The following is a 17403-nucleotide window of genomic DNA, read 5'->3' as shown; positions in this document are numbered from 1 at the left end:
AGTTATAACCCGTGCATTAGCACATACACGTACACCATAAATTGTCTAGGCAGCTTTCATAAAAATAAGTAGAAGCATAATTTTAACCTCCTCGAAACACAATTTTTTACAAAACCAAATCCGAGTCTATATTAATCGCAAGTTGTGAACCGGGTCTATACAGCTATACTAGATTAATTCTCAAATGCACAAATGGATATCGTCTATCGTGTTACTCCCTTCCACCCCAGAAATATGCATTTGCACACACTAATTCATCAACATAAACAAGAGAGAAACAAAGAGAGCGCCAAAGAGAAGAACAGCAAACAACCCCAATGGGGTTAGAAATCATCGAGCCAAACACTTGCATTCGAGGGTGTTGTCACAGTAAATCCATCCCTCTTCATCTCCCACCTTCTTCATTTTCTCTCTCCTCCCCAATTGCTCGAGGTGTGTGTAATTTCCATTAACTTTCCAGCATTTTTTTTTTCTATTCTGGGTGTTTTTGTGGAATTCTGATTCTGGGTATTTTTTTTCTGAATTGCAGGGAGTGAGAGTGTTGTATATGAAGGAAGTTTGGATGGTCAGAAAGTTGCAATTAAGAAGCCCATTTTGTCAACTTCTGATGATATTGATAGATTTCATAAACAATTGCAGTTGTTATGGTTAGTCTCTGATGATTTTTTACTTATATAATTTTATTGATTGATTTTTTAATTGGCTTTGTTATAATGATGTAACTATGAATTATGATTTAATTTAGAAAACTAGAATCAACAATCACAAAAATTGCAATTTAGTTTTGAAAAGGTTGTAATTTGCAAATTCACTTATACAATTGTTCGAACTAATTCTGCTGTATTCATTTGTTGTAACATATTGACTTGATGTATTTTCCAAAGCACAATTTTGACTACTACATCTTTATAAAAAGTTGGTATTTTCGGTTCTTGTAATTTTTTTATATTATTGCTGTTCCATGTATTATCTTCATGAAGCAAACTGGATCATCCAGGACTCGGGAGGTTGATTGCAGCTCACGCGAAGCCACCCAATTACATGTTCTTTTTTGAATTCTATGAGTTGGGTAGTCTTGCTCATAAGCTACATGTAGAGGAGTGGGTCCCAAGTGTTGATCAGGCTCTTGCTATCACTCTTGAGCTAGGTACTTCTTCTTGGGTTCCAATGTAATCTGACAAATAACAATAATATCTGAATTGTCATCTTATCCTAATCTATTCCATCTCATAATAGTTAATGAGGTATTATATGTTTGACATACAGTACTAGTTGCTTTAAACTCGTGCAGTAGAACTTATCATGTGATTTTTTCCCCCAAGTGAATAAATTATCCATAGCTTGAGATTTGGATTAACCGACTGATTATCTGTTATCCTAAATTTAATGCGTATTTGTAATTTATGATTATTGATATGCTTGGTGTGAGAACGAATGATTCAAATGGTGATGTTTTATCTAGAAATTTGTTGTGCATCAATCCAATAGTTATCCAAAATAGAATGTGTAAATGGCAGTGCAGCTCTGAAGTTAGAAATTATGCGAGAACTCAAGGTTGTAGTTTGTCTTGTTAAATTGTAAGCTTCAGATCATTGTCATGAAGGAAATGTTGCGATCATTACCCAAAACTGTTTTAGGCAATATCAATATCAGGGCATCAGAAATTTAGAATGATTAGTTTTCTCCTTGAGGATAGAAATGCATGAACTTCTCGTGGTTAGAAAGATTCAAACCTCTGCCTGTATTACTACTGCCATTCTTAGGATTGGAAATTTTGTTTTCTTTCATTTTTCATTCAGGTTAAGTTGTTAACCTTTTCCTTCGGATGGTAGTAGTCATAAGTTTACAATGTTTTTTATAGCTTAAATTAAAATCATACAGGTAGCATATTTAGGTTGGCTATTTGTGAATCCCTGTTGCACTTGTGATAAATTTCAAGGCCCACCTCACAGAATTGAAGTTGTAGAGATAAATTGATCTAGAATAGCAGGTATGTTGAATTCAAAATCGGAGTTATCAATGTCTTCTTGACAGACCTGATCTTAATTAAGCTGATGAAAACCTGAATTCCTCTTATTTGCATTGCTGGAATTAAAGGGCTGTATATATACGACTAATACAAGGCACATGCAAAGAAATGGTAGCCAGGGTTTGTATTTTTCAGAGAGTTGGGGGGTTCATCTCATCATGCATGACAACTTAATGTGATTTTTTCACCATAAGAAAGGGTTGTATATATACTTTTTTTTTCCCTCTCTTTTTTTCTTTTTCTGTATGATCTATGTTGGGACTTCGGAGTAAGTCTAGTTATTCTTTTTCTGGTCTTGTTATTCTATTAGTCATAGTCAATTTTGTAATACATTGATTTGCTATAGTTTCGAATTTTTATTTGAATTTTTATGAGAGAGAGCACACATTAATCTGATGAATAATATGTTTATAATGCTCGTTTTTTCCTGTACAGCGGAGGCTTTGCAGTATCTACACAACCTTGGGATTGTACATAGGGATGTCAAACCTGACAATATTCTTGTAATCATCAACTATTTCAAAACTGTTCCACTGATTGGTATCATTTTATATTTACGTGAAGTCGTGAACCGAGTTATTTATTCCTACAACATACTAATCATCTGACTAATTTTATTTCCACTGCTATGAATTTGTTTTGTAAATGAAGCTAGGAGAAAATCTTTCTCCACACCTAGCAGATTTTGGCTTGGCAGAGTATGGCAAAGATCTTAAAAAATCTTCTTTACTGAACTGGAAATCATCTGGAAAGCCGACTGGAGGATTTCACAAGAAAAATATGGTTGGGACTCTTATTTATATGGCTCCTGAAATCCTGAAGAAGGAAATACACACTGAAAAATCAGATGTCTACAGTTTTGCAGTATCTGTCAAGTGAGAATTTGGTATTTAGTTGCATATTGGTGGTCATATAGTCATATTGGCTTGCTTCAATTTCTCTTCTAATCTTAAATTAGAAACAGTTTGATTTAATGTGTTACTCAATTGCTTGCTTGGTTGCATGAATGGGCTATATAAGTATTAAGTTTTATTTTGTTAGAAGTTGAAAGCAATAGTCATATTGAAACTTGAATAGGTTGAATTTTGTTTTCCTCATGATTTTTTCTCTCCCTCATTTGTAAATCCTCATTATCTGCAGTGAGCTTCTTACGGGGGTCGTTCCGTACACTGATGTTCGTGCTGAAGCTGAGGTTAGCCTTGATGACTTACTCCTATATATGTTACATGGACTCGTTCTTTTTGTACTTTTATAAGAGATTTTTATGCTCAATACTTGGATACTGGATGTAAACTTGAATATTATATAGTACTTATATTAATTGATTATTCTAATGAGACTGTTTTATACAGACTTTATGTATTCATCTTTTAAGTTTTTATCTTACTTAACAGTTAGTACTTTACAAATGCATTATTTTGCCTTTTCTTTTCTCCTGAATAATAGTGTCTATCATGCTAGCATGTCTATTGATCCGGTCATAGTTGCCGCAGCTTCTTAATTCTTATTGTATATGCTTAACATCTCTTGCCGGAAGGCAATTCTGTCGCTTGTACATCGAGGGCTCATGACTAAATATGGATGAATATCGTGCGTTTTGCACCAGATAACATTTTTTGTATCCTACTTCATTTTGTAACTCTAGTTTCCTATTCTAGATCCTTCCTTTGAGATTATGTTCCCTTTATTGCACATGCAATATTTTTGTACTATTCCTTAAAAAGTTGGCTATTATTTTGTAACTTAAGGAGTGCTTCTATGAAGATGAGAATTTCACAAGGTTTAATCCATAGTATCTATTAATGGGCATATGAGCTTTATTTTTTCAGAGCATGGAAGTGGTTTGGGAAAACTTCAATCTAGTGCCATCTAATTATTTGTTGCTTTCTTTGTCTTTTTGGAGATTAAAGTCAAGCTTGTGGTGAAATTCTTAAAAGTTTTGTTGCCTACTTATATTGATCACTCTTTAGCCTCTGGCATACATCTACTATTAATATGATTGATTCTTTATGAAATGGTGACAAACAGGTTCCTGATTGGTGCATAATGCATGTGATTCTTGTAGGCCCATACCGTGTTAGAAATGAACTATACAGAGCAGAAACTCATCGCAGCAGTGGTGTCTGATGGGCTGCGTCCTGTTTTGGCTGATTTTGAATCAGGTGCACCTTTGAGTTTATTGTCATTGATTCAGCGATGTTGGGATGCTGATCCCAACACTAGGCCCTCTTTCACAGATGTAGTTTCTGAGCTTAAATCAATTTGTGATGAGGTGAAAAACATGGTGGAAAAAAATACATCTGTTGAACGTACAGCTTCTAAACAATTCATGGGGCAGACCTCCAACTCTCAACTTTATGGAGAGAGTATTAACTGGTCTAATCAGGGGGCAGAAATCTCCAAAAAGATTTATCTTGGTGTGACTTCTAGAACTCCAGCTTCAGTTGATAATCCAAATGATATATCCTCTTACAATCCAGTGCTGTCTTATGGCTCCTTTGCTGCATGTGGACAAAGGGAGACAATGGAAGATACTCATTTCCTAAATCCATGGCTTTGTGATCAGAAGAATATCTACTTTTTCGGTGTCTTTGATGGTCATCGAGGTGAGAAAATTGTGAATTAACACTGTACTACCTGTCCACTTATGATTAATGAAGGTTTGCCAGTCTCCTATTTCAAAATTGAAGATCACAAATTTGAATCTTCTTTTCAAGGACTTCGCATATTATATTTATGCAAAGTAGGAGCAAAAAGTTTCACTTTTCGAATCTTTAATGTTCGGGATTTTTTTTACTCAACTAATATAGAAGCTGTTGACCAGTGGCTAGGAACTTGTACAGTGCTTTACAGTTACTCTGCTGCCTTCTCATATGAAAGTTTCACAGAGAGATCTCACTCTGATGTGATATAAGTATGTGTCCACTTTTACTAGCCCCAGTCTCTCCTTGTTGTACAAAGTTCCAGTGTCAACTTACATAAAATGCTAAATGATTTTGTGTTGAAAAGGTCTGAGGGGCTAGTCAAAGCCTCAAAGGCGACAATTTGAAGCTAGGAGTAATATCATAATAATAGGAGCTAGCCTTGCAATATGCAGGTTTGCGCTGACATTAAGGTGACTTTTTATGAGATATCTAGGATATGTGATGACATTTGGCTTTCATTTTACGTGTCTTGTTTGTGAGCTTTCCCACTAGTAGATAGGGATTTTGTTTGATATTTATTATGTCTTACATTAAGACAATCAAATGTCATGTGTAGGATTTGTAGTGTTAATATAGTCCACTGAGTGTATGTTGTGATACTACATGCTACTGTGAATTGTGCTGTCTTCTATGCTGTGTGCATGACTTGAAAGCTTGTACAGGTGCTGCTGCTGCTGAATTTTCTGCTCAAGCTTTACCAAAATTACTTCAGAGTTCCCATTACAGTGGCGGCAGGTCATTTTGTCTCTTGCTATTTATTCTTTCTATCTGCTCAAGGTTCTGAAATTATAAATTTTAAATTGCAGCCCTGCTGAGTCTCTTGTAAGAGCATTTGTTGAAACTGATATTGAATTTAGAAGTGCACTGGATTCCCATCGTAAATCAAAGGGTTCAATAAAGAAAGATTATCATCCTGGCTGTACAGCAATAGCTGCTTTTCTTGTCAAAAATAAGCTTTACATTGCAAATGCTGGGGACTGTAGAGCTATTTTGTGTAGGGCTGGCCATGCTGTTGCTCTAAGCAGGGTGAGTAGAATTTATGTGTGGATTAGAAATTAACTCGAGAAAAGTAACTGCTTATAATTGGAGTTAATATGACAGGATCATGTTGCTAGCTGTCTGGAGGAGAGAGATCGCATAATTAAGGCAGGGGGAGTTGTGAAATGGCAACTGGATACATGGAGGGTCGGTGCAGCAGCTCTTCAGGTTGTATGACATATTATATATTTTGATTACATGGAATTTTATTGGAATTGGATTATATGTTATATATTTTGATTACATCTGTTAGTTACTAGGACTTGGATTAGGCTTGCATTTGTAGTTTTGTAGTTTCAGATGCTGGCATGCTTCAACTTCTCCCTTCCACCAATCACTTTCTTTCTATCTTAACGGATCCCTACCTGCTGAGTATAAGTGACAATGAACATTACCAATTGTAACTATTGCAGCTAACGATGACAACCCCCCTCCCCCCTCTCTTAAAAAGACGCCCTCTGTGGTGAGTATTATTTTGGGATCTTCTCTTCTTAATAGCTAGGTTAATTTGCTCCTTATAGAGAACTTATCTGCGGAATACTAGTGTTACATATGTAGTATGGTGTAAGCCATATTCTTATGTATATATGTCGGGGCTCCTGTACAGGGTGAGCCGTCATTGTTTATTCACATAACTTATTGGACCTGTGTAATAGATTAACCTATGGGAATATTGGTAGTCTAGTATTATTAGGTTTATAGTCCTTAGCTTTAGTATAAATAGATAGAGAGGGCAAAAGCAGAAGGCAGTCAGAATTTTGGAGTGATTCCTTGGGAGAGTTGTGACCTTAAGTCACTATTAGGAGAGTTGCGACCTCAAGTCACTAAAATATGAGATTTGTTGGCTAAACCTACTACCTTTTGTAAGAAATCATTAATCTCTGTAATCAAATTTCCAAGCTTTTCCTTGAAATTTTCTCTTAATCAGTAAAGTATACAAGTCAGATTTCAACCTGCTTAATTGCTTATGATAGCCAGCTGGCTACTCACAGGAAAAAAGTAAAGGGAAACATACAGTGACCATGAAATATGATGATCTTCATTACCTGGGTGATATAGAATAACTCAGTTTCTGTTTTGCTGTTGACATCTAATCAGAAGCAATGAATTTGGCTGTTTCTGACGTGTTTCTGCTGTGCTTGTTTGCTCTCTTTATAGTTTTTTCTTTTGGAATGAGATAATCTTGATAGGAATAGGGTACACATAGAAGTTGAGAATAGCTAATTTTCCCCTGTTTTGTGAAGGTTACACGCTCCATTGGTGATGATGATCTTAAACCTGCCGTGACTGCAGAACCTGAGATTACAGAGACAGGTTTATCTTTAGAAGATGAATACCTGGTAAGGTCCATTATCTTTACAAGCTTTGACCTTCACAATTCTTGCTCATTATTATTTCTGTCGTTTTCAGTATTTAGATGTATTTTGGTGTTTTATCACTAGCTATAATCTCTGCAGCTATGCAAATTCTTATTTTGAATAGAGATTATTCTATTTTATGCCAGAGGCTTTTCTGCATTTAAGATATCTTGAAATAAAGTTTTGAACCTTTTCTCTCTTTTTTTTTTAACTTTATCCATCTTTGTTCTAACACAATTGTCTCAACAATTGTTCGAAATTTATGAAATTGGAATCGATCTGCTTAATGTCAAGTGTTTATAGTTGTTAAAAAGATTTCTTTCAAAGTTGATGACTGATGAGTGTTATTCAACCTCACTATGGGTTAAAACAGTAAATAAGCAGTGGTGTCTCTCATGTCTCTTTGCAAGCTATGGAATGCGTATTGCTCAATGTCTTTTTAGTCATCCTAGGCTTTCATGCCTTGACTAATTTGTAATGGTTCATTGTGGATTTGTGGATGTTATAAAAGAACAATTACAAAAAATTACAGTATATAAATTGTTTGGCTTGTTCATACAATAAAATATGAATACAATATTTACAAATGGACTATTAACATAAGCATTCTGTGACTTCTGTCTCATTTCTCATAATCTCTTTGTTTTGTTGGTCAAATGTTAATGTGTTATAGATGTCAAAAATGAAATGTCTAGACTCTAGACCATCAAAATGGATACAGTTTGAAGTGTTCAACTGTTCATTTAGGTTGGTACTATCATCTGGAATTGCCTTGTCAGACATAAAATGCTTCATGGTCATAATTAATGTTATTTTTGTCACACCCACATCTGCATCAACTGGTCTTAGATGCAATTGATCTCAGGCATGGAAAGGAACACTAGCAAAGAAGCATCTCAAGAATATAACTAGTCACCCCCTCAAAAAAAGGTCTCTAAACATAATACGGATCATATAAAGTTGCTGCACAATACTCTGTAGTTTAACTAGTTACCCCTTAACTAGTTAACAATATGATAAGTCTAAACTAGCTAAGATAATTATTTAATAAGAAAATAAGAAAAAAAAAATTCTTGGCGGATGTGCAGATGATGAGTATATACTCCGAATAACTTACTTGGCCTACGTTTTTTTTTTGTTTGCTGAATCATTAGGTCATGGCTAGTGACGGATTATGGGATGTGATAAGCAATCAAGAAGTTGTGAGCATAATTAGGGACACAGTTAAAGAACCTAGTATGTGCTCCAAAAGATTAGCAACAGAAGCTGTACAACGCGGAAGCAAGGACAACATCACGGTGATCGTGGTGTTTCTGCGTCCAGTCACTACTGCTGAGAGGATTTATTAGCACAATGCTCATTTTATCAGCTGCTCCCTTGTTGATGGACTATGCAGTGTTTCCTGGCAAATTATACTTTTCGCCTTTTCGGTAACATCTTTGACATCCTGTTCTTTGCATTTATGCATCGGGCTTGTTTGTTGGAACAGTGAAGATTTGCTGATGGCTGAGGACTGTGGCTATGAGGTGATGATGAAGCAAAAACATTTGATATTCAATTTGTTGTTTTATAGAGACGAGCTGTTTAGGAGCTAGGCATTCTGAAGACAATGCAAAGAGAACCATATCTTCAGTTTACTAGCATTTTGCTGAAGTGGTATAAGAGGTAGTTGATTTATCTTTTCTATGAAAGTAAATTTGTCCGCATATTGTACTCCATAAAATGGAGAAAGCTTTGGTTGTATACTTGTACTATGCAATTGGTTGTACATAAAAAAATATTTCACCAAGTATCCTTTAAAATTAAACTTTCTTTATTGAATTTAGCAATATTTTTGAAGTATAATTATAATTAGGGTAAAAGTTTTATATCCAATGTGTTGAACAATCCTTTAATTGGTCCAGAGTTGTGTTTATGTCAATCTACTCCGTAATAATCTTTAAAAGGCAAAATTGGCTTCAACATTCTGAACTATGGGCTTGGGTGCGTTCAACACCCTATACTTTACATAATAGTCAAAACACTACAAACTAATGACTTGGGTGCAAAGTGTGCCTTTAGCAAACTTTTTGGCCACTATTCTCGTTAGAGCTAGTGAACCTTTTTTTTTTTTTTAATATAATTAAATTTTTATTATTTGATTTGCATGCCGAAAATGTCCTGTTAAGTTTTTGGGGGGTTATTTTAGTCTTTAAGGGTTCAAATTGAGCTCAAAATAAGAAAAATAAAAATAAAAATAAAATAAATGACTCCTTTTGCGTGTCATTAAATATCTCAATTTCCATGTCATTTTCTATGTTGCGAACATTAGTCAAGTAAGATTTTAGGAGTCATTTGAGTTTAAAAGAGTCCAATCTGAACCCAAAATCAGCCAAAAAAAAAATAAATCATATTTGCCTCATTTTACGTCTTAATTATGTTATATCTTGACATACAAATAAAGGCATTTAGATTATATTTTTTGTTGTGCCTTAATAAATACTCCCTCCGTCCCAAAAAGAACGACCCATTTGGGTTGATTACTCGGGTATTTAGGAAGTTAAGTAAAAAGAAGTAAAAGTATATTGGAAAGATAAATTTACATGGGGTTTATAAAAAAATAGATAGAGAAAGTAATAAAATAACATGGAAAATCAAATTTTTACATGGGGAAGCTAATTTTGCACAAATATTGTTGCAAATTGGTGGTGTTTTAATGCAAATGGGTCATTCTTGTAGGGACAAAGTTTTGACCAAATGAGTCGTTCTTTTTGGAACAAAGGGAGTATTATAAATACAAGTATGATGTAATAAATTTAATTAAATTTATTATAACGTACTTGAATTTAATAAATTAACCATTTTATTTAATCACGTCAAAAATAAATTTATTACTCCGTAAAACATTTTATTTTCACTTAAATGCCGAAATTATTCGTTTCACTTGATTAATTGTGTTGTACGGATTATACACCTTATGCTCTGCCATATAAAATGACTACAGTAATTAATATTCCGTACGTAGTACGGGAATATCATTTTAAAAACCGATTTATTTAATGATCTTCGTCATTATCTATCATTGGATTCATTGATATACTCGCATCGTAAAATCGTACTCTTATGTACGGAGTATAGATTATATTTCCAATTTTTCATACGTCATAATTTACACACATGATTACCCTGGTATAGTGTTACATACTTCGTACTATGAAGATGAAAAGGTATAATATCAAACTAGTAACATTATCCAAGTGGGTTTCATACAATCTGATTTTGAAAAGCAATACTCCCCAAAATATAAATCAAATGTAGTATTTGATAATATTGTACTATTTTTTTAGTAACGTTTAGAGCCACAAGAGCAAGTGATGACAATCGATAATAAGTTTTCCTAGAGCTAGGACAAATCCCGCACTCTCACGTACTTCAAATAAATGAATTTGTTTTTGACAAGGACATATTTTATTATAATTAAGTGGTGAGTGTACGAGCAATTTATTATTATTTTTTTTTTAAAGGTAAGAAGTATTCTACTGAACCGATATCTCACAGGTTTAACCAACCCAGGTCCACAGGTCGTCACTTGAGAGTAGATGGGGAGGTAAGAGAATCCCCCTACTCCGAAGCATTTTGTAGTTAGTGGGGCTTGAACTCGTGACCTCACAGTCACAAGGTAAGTTCCCCACCAACTCCACCAAACTTTGCTTGGTAATGTCTTAAGGAATTGGAGTAATGGAAAATGACTATAATGCTCTCTTGTTACAAAAATTTTAAAAAGTTAATTAATGTTTACATCTTTGTCCTTTTAAATTTTGCCTCACTTTTTAGTTTATAAATATGTGCTAGTTCTTATAATACTACGGAGTAGTTTTTATAATTTCTTATAATACGTAATTTGAGATATTTTAATTAAAATAGTGTAAAAGGCAAATAAGACAAATAAATAGTATAGGTAGTAATCTCTAAATAAGGAAATAAATCAACATAATAAGGAAATAAATCAACATAAAAAAGAAAGAATCTGCAAATATGGAATGAAATAATGGAAAACCTTAAAAAATTAAAAACACATCTCAATTTCATTTATTTCCTCCAACATAGAAAAGCTAAGATAAGATAATAATAAAAGATTACATAGATAAAATCATGATTTTGTATTTAATTGATTTCACACCTTTACAAATTCATCAGGATACATACCATATATGGGTGTAGGGCAATAATTTTTTCTTGTCAATAAATACTTGATTTTGACCCCCTCTTCCTCACAAGTCACAACACAATACAATCCACCAGAGAGAGTTCAGAGTAAAAATTTTGAAAGCCATCATGGAAGCAAACAATGGTCAAGCCTCCTTCCGAGCCAAATTCTCGAGGTCAGCAGTACAACCCCCGAAGAAACGCACATTGGACAAGGGGAAGACAATTGCTTATGAGGCATTCGAGAGAAATGGCTTTAAGCCAGACCTGAACTCCTCTGAAATACCAACCCTTTCCCCGGCCATAAAATTTGAAATTCATCGTCAGGTGAAAGCCATGATTAAGCAATATTTATCCCCAGAAGGTGATGCCAAACCAGAGATACCACAGAAAAAGCCCAACAAGGGTGAAAAAGGAGAATCATCCAAACACCTCTCTGGTTATGTTTTGCCTGCCTCTGCACCTCCAAGTCAATATCCCATAGTCTGCAAAATCTGTTACCTGAGACTCCCGACTACAGAGGCGCTTCGCGCCCACTCAACAGTACACAAGCAAGAGAGGAAGACGGAGCAAGCAATGAAAGAAGCACAGGGAAATGCCGAAAATCCAATCTCTTATCGTGCAAGGGTACCTCTGCTTCAGGATCCCGACTATGGAAAACAATTCCCGCATCCTCCTTACCATGGAAATGGCCACAGTGGATGGCAGCCAAGGCCAGTTAACTGTAACCCTAAAATGGATCTTAACCAGGCTCCATCCGATTTTTCTCAATCCCTAGATGGGTTCATGAGGCCATCCTCTATGATGCAGGCCGTTGATCCTGCATACAAACCGGGGTGGCCAAGCCCTTGTGTCAATGCTCCAAATCCCATATTAAGCCCCAGAGTGACCACAACCTTTGATCCTTCTGCTGCTCCAAACATCACAACTATTTTGCAAGCAAGGCAGAATGATGAAGGCCTTGCAAAGAAACAGTGTGTTGAGCCAACTTGGCTCACTATGTCCTTTGAGAACAAGCAAAAAAAAAACACCAGAACTTGATCTCACCCTAAAACTTTGGACATGAATTTCAGCCATATACTCTAGCTAAATGTTTAGGCATACCAATTTTCCTACCGGTGATGTTGTGTCAATTAAACTTTAGTTCGCTAAGATTTATGCCAAATTATCTTAAAATTAATACATGTAGCCATGCGGCCATGTGGCCCATTAGTTTGCTAAGATGTATGCCAAATTATCTTAAAATAAATTAATACATGTAGCCATGCGGCCCATTAGTATGCTAAGATGTATGCCAAATTATCATAAAATCAATACATGTAGCGGCCCATTACTTTGCTAAGATGTATGCCAAATTATCATACTTTGTAGCCATGCGGCCATGCGGCCCATTTTGAGCCCTCTTAGAATTTCAGATTCCATTTCTTAGCTAAAGATTGATATCAAACTTATCCTTCTACATGTTAGCGGATCAAAAATGATATACATGCGATATATAACACCGAAAATCATATATTAACTTACAAGAAAAGATTATATTGATACTTCCTCCTTCCTTCGTTCTTTTTTACTTGAACTATTTCATTTATCATGTTTACCAATGCATAAATTTATCCTTCAATAATTTTATTTATCAATAAGTAAAAAACAGAAATTGTGATAGTAATTTTTTTTAGACGATTTTAATAACATAATATGCTTTTCCTAGCATATAATTCATGAAAGACGGTCAAATGAGCGTGTATGAACAATGTAAGAGTCAAAGTAAGTCGAGTAAAAAAAAAATCAGAGAAGGTACTTTTTTTTTTACAAGAGAGGAGGTACTTAATAGTCCCCTAATAATCCCCATTCACCAAATCAAAATATGTGAGAGAAATAGATAATAAGGAAATAAAAATAAAGGTGCCACGTCACAAGTAACAGTTTGAGAAAATGTATTGGACACAATTATGACAATAATGCATCTTAAAGTGAAGTCAAAGGACATGCTATCCTAAGGAAGAGATATGTAATTAAAGACTGAGTCTTGGACGAAATCAAATTCATTATTAAATAATTTATTTTGATCGTAATTACCAAAGGAAACAATAACCCCCAACTTAATAGACTCGTGAATACTACACACACTAGCAAAAATGAGTACCAAACATCTCACACGATGACGTCGAATTGCTCGACACTAGTATAGTAATATTTGAATTTCTTTTAACTTAATCACCACAACTTTCCCTCAAAAATAAAAATAGATAATTAGATAAATAAAATAAAAATCACCTGAACTTCAAAGACATGTGAATATCACACATACCAGCAAATGGTTCTAACTAGTCATGATCCTATAATATCAAATAAATACTAAGATCCTGATCTTATATGAGCAATGCTGTGTAATTCCTGTTAAGATAGGATTCAAGGAGCTCTAGATGTACATCGCCTCCCTCTAAGCACTTTTAACTATTTGAGAGGTTAAATCTAAGCAACCTACACAAAAATCTCCATTCATAACCGGCCTGAACAAGAGATCCTTCTTTTCAATTCAATGTTCAAGCTGTTTCTATGCTGCATGAGAAGATAAAATAATTTTTACCTAAGTCTACTGTTTTGAAAGTAAGAAAAAATTCAAGACCTAGATCTTTAATGTAGCTTAGTCTCAATGAATGATAAAAAAACAATATGGGCATGATTAATAAGATGGGTTCATTTATTACAAGAAAGTAGTAATATTTGTCAACGTTTCTTGAGAAATATAACAGTAAAAGGCCAAGTTAGGAAAAATAATTGTCACAATTAGAATGTGAAGAAAACATTCCTTTTCCTAACAAAAATTACTTTTCATGTTTCCAAATTTGTCACATTCTATATATGCTTTACATTCATCTATTTTGAGTTTTGACACTGGTTTTAATGAATAACGAGGAAGGAAATCAAAAGGAATCGAGCCCTGAGAATATCAAATGTCTTATATTTTTGAAAAATTGTAATCCTCTAATTATTGTTAGATTGCACTAATTTTAACACTTTCTCACATTCATTGGTTCTATATAATTATATTCTTGTGATTTTTCAAGATTTCACAAGTAAAATTAAACTTAAATTGGGATAAAAAATAATAAATCAACACAAATCTTACTCAAAAATTACCCAAAAAAAAAAAATCATACCTAGAAAATAATTTGATCTGTTTTACCCAGGCTCGTCCCTAAGCCAGGGCAGGAGAGAGAAGAGGTCCAAATTCATAACTCAATCTTAACATTTAAGGGTTCTGCAATACATTAGCAACCACATTTGATTCAATTATCAAAAAAGCTCATAATTTTAGGGAAATTTGATTCTATTATCAAATTAAGCTGATAATTTTAGGGATATATGATTCAATTATCAAAAAAGCTCATAATTTTAGGGAAATTTGATTCAATTATCAAATTAGGCTAAAATTTTTAGAGATATTTGATTCGATTATCAAATAAAACTCATAATTTTCTTTTCTAACAACATATATAATCGCAGGTCATGATCTTAAATTAGTAATTAGAATCAATAGTTGAGATTTTTGAACAAAGATAAACCCTAGATTTTGAAATTGATATGATAATTACAAAAAGAAACAACAAATTACCTCAGAAACTGCTTCAATGGAGGATACAAGAATTAGAAGGCGCATCAATGGAGAACGTCAAGTGCGATTCAATGGAGAACTCTGAAAGTGAGAGAGGAGAGCAGGAGGAAGATACGTTCATTTGTACTAATACCGTATTAAATTATGAGACGTGAGACATTTACTCCGTATTAGATTCGGGAAGTATAACACGATGTAAGGATATAAGTTTTACCGCGTAAATTAGGCCTTATTTGGTTTGATGTAAAAGGTTTTCATGCAAAATGAATTTTCCATTTTTTCTAATTCCTTTGTTTGGTTTGTTAAGGGGTGGAAATACAATTTTTTCAAGGGTGGAAAATTCCATTCTTAATGACGGAAAATATTTTCCTTCCCAAAACAACATTTTCCTCTCTCCTCCTTACCTCTTTTTTTTTTACTTTCCTCTCATTCATCTTTACATTTCCACTCTTATTTTTTTTTTTTTTTCTTGTATGCAACCAAACAAAGGAAAACTAATTTGCAATTGTGTTTTTCCTTGAAAATATGTTTTCCATGAAAACCAATTTTCAATTGAAAATATGTTTTCCATGAAAACCAATTTTCAATTGAAAATGTTTTACATTAAACCAAACGAGACCTATTTATACGCGAAAACGCGATTGGATTGGAAATGATCGATATTGTGAGTTGTGTCGTGTTGTTGATCGACTCATTAAATTTAGGGTAATGCTATATATGCAATAAATATTTATTTATTATCAGTTCTTTTTCACTGGATTTTATAATAGTAGTATAGATGTGAATTTTGGTTGGAAATTGGAATTGTATTATGTTTATGTGGGCTATCTTGGTTATGCTATGTTTATGAGTCGGCCCAAAAAGGGTTGATTGGATTCGTTTAGTTGCATGTTGCTTAGTGAAATTGAATCACGATTTAAGGTTGTTTTAATTAAAGAGAAGGGGGGTGGGGGTTGAAATAGATAACTTTGGCATTTATGAATCAAGAATTACAAAGACGTTTAAAATGAGATGTTCTAATAAATTCATTTTTGACGTGATTAAATTTAACTGCAATTTACTAAATGCAAGTACGTTATAATAAATTTAAATTAAATTTATTATAGCTTACTTGTATTTAGTAAATTTACTACAACGTACTTGTATTTAGTAAATTTACAATTAAATGGTTTAAATTAATTACAACGTGCTTGTATTAAGTAAATTACAGTTAAATTTATTCATGTCAAATTTAAATTTACTACCGTGTACTTATTTCTACTAAATTTATCACGTCAAATTTGAATTTATTAGAACATCTTATTTAATTTAATTTTATCTATTTTTTTTAAAACATCATTTTAATTGTACTCCCTCCATTCCATATTGATAGTCTCATATGGCCAATTTTAAATCCCAAAATGATAATCCCATTTGCTTTTTTCAAATAACATTAATATCAATTTTTTTAACCAAAATTCTCTACAATTTGCAACAATTGATCTTTCTACTTTTGTCTAATTTTTCTTATGCCGATATTTATCTTTATAAGTGTTTACCCTATAATGGAATCAATCTTTCTATTATGGCGTTTGGATTGTGGGAATGGGAGTTTGGGGATTAAAAGGTGGGAATGGGATGAGAATTTATTGATAGGAATACATGAAAATATGTCAATATCTTGTTTGGATAGTGGGTGAGAATATATAGGGAATAAATAACAATTTTACAAAAATACCCTTACTAAGATTATTATTTCATTCTTTTCATTAATGGCAAAAATGTCATTTTCCCCTATTCCCATTCCCATCCATCTATTACCTACCCTCCCTAGGTAATAAAATGGTGGGAATTCACCCATAAATATTCCCATTCCCAAGCCCTTTTTTATTCTCATTCCCACCAAACAAACAAGGCTTATTTTTTCAATTGGGATCAAAATTCCCAATCCCACCCTCAATTCCCACTTGCCAAAAGCGTGTTTAATTTTTCATTAATTAAGCGTTCACCCACTAAAATTTAGCCAAAAGGTGACCGCTTAGAGTCAAATATCTATACTAATTTATTAAAAGACGTTCCTAAAAATGTCTCTACGCCACGTAAACTCCTCACTACGCCACGTCTCCCACTCAACTCCTCAATATGCCACATCATCCGCATCGCCAACAATACTTGATGTTGCCTCAACTATATTGAAAAAAACATATGAATGAAAAGGTTTGAACCCTTGACCTCTTTGAAGAAAAATTATTGTTTAATCATCTAGGAAAATAGTCGATTTAGCTTTAATGTCGCACACTAACTAATATATAAAGCTAAACTTTTAGCCAGGTGAGGAGGTAGCGATACTTGTATAAACCAACTTTTCGCCAAGTTGGCGACACATTGGATAGATTTAAATAGATTTAATAAGATAAAAAAGTTAATTTAGAATTTTATTTGGATAAGATTTTAGGATAAAATTGTTGGTTTATAGTTTTATTTTCAATAAAA

General features: G+C 33.6%; 1 protein-coding gene and 1 long non-coding RNA gene across 3 annotated transcripts; one reads left to right on the top strand and one right to left on the bottom strand.

Annotated features, from left to right (window-relative positions):
• The first annotated feature begins 134 nt into the window (after positions 1-134).
• Positions 135-8951, top strand: LOC110714753 (protein kinase and PP2C-like domain-containing protein). Of its 2 annotated transcripts, none has more exons than XM_021893297.1 (12): positions 135-432; positions 530-647; positions 981-1147; positions 2465-2532; positions 2681-2904; positions 3170-3221; positions 4095-4635; positions 5397-5469; positions 5541-5760; positions 5836-5940; positions 7017-7112; positions 8285-8951. In XM_021893297.1, exons 1-12 carry the CDS (start codon positions 318-320, stop codon positions 8477-8479), a joined length of 1974 nt encoding a protein of 657 aa, XP_021748989.1. In that variant the 5' UTR covers positions 135-317; the 3' UTR covers positions 8480-8951. The 2 variants fall into 2 exon arrangements, with proteins under 2 accessions (XP_021748989.1, XP_021748990.1); XM_021893298.1 differs by having other exon boundaries at positions 299-432; positions 998-1147.
• A 2299-nt stretch (positions 8952-11250) lies between these two features.
• Positions 11251-15433, bottom strand: LOC110714773. The gene is made up of 2 exons (XR_002510153.1): positions 14932-15433; positions 11251-14577 (listed from the first exon to the last, which is right to left on the bottom strand). It is a non-coding gene; the product is annotated as an uncharacterized LOC110714773 (long non-coding RNA).
• Positions 15434-17403: the final 1970 nt, after the last annotated feature.

The sequence above is a fragment of the Chenopodium quinoa genome, unplaced genomic scaffold, assembly GCF_001683475.1.
Source record: "Chenopodium quinoa cultivar QQ74 unplaced genomic scaffold, ASM168347v1, whole genome shotgun sequence".
Classification (NCBI taxonomy): domain Eukaryota; kingdom Viridiplantae; phylum Streptophyta; class Magnoliopsida; order Caryophyllales; family Amaranthaceae; genus Chenopodium; species Chenopodium quinoa.
The sequence above is the reverse complement of the archived record's forward strand: the minus strand, read 5'-3'. Positions and strand labels throughout refer to the sequence as shown.

Bases quoted from the DNA above. Each gene is read 5' to 3' on its own strand.
- LOC110714753 (XM_021893297.1), top strand. From the start codon at position 318: ATGGGGTTAGAAATCATCGAGCCAAACACTTGCATTCGAGGGTGTTGT. The intron at 2,905-3,169 runs GTGAGAATTTGG...CATTATCTGCAG, and splicing joins AGTTTTGCAGTATCTGTCAA to TGAGCTTCTTACGGGGGTCG. The intron at 5,941-7,016 runs GTTGTATGACAT...TGTTTTGTGAAG, and splicing joins TCGGTGCAGCAGCTCTTCAG to GTTACACGCTCCATTGGTGA.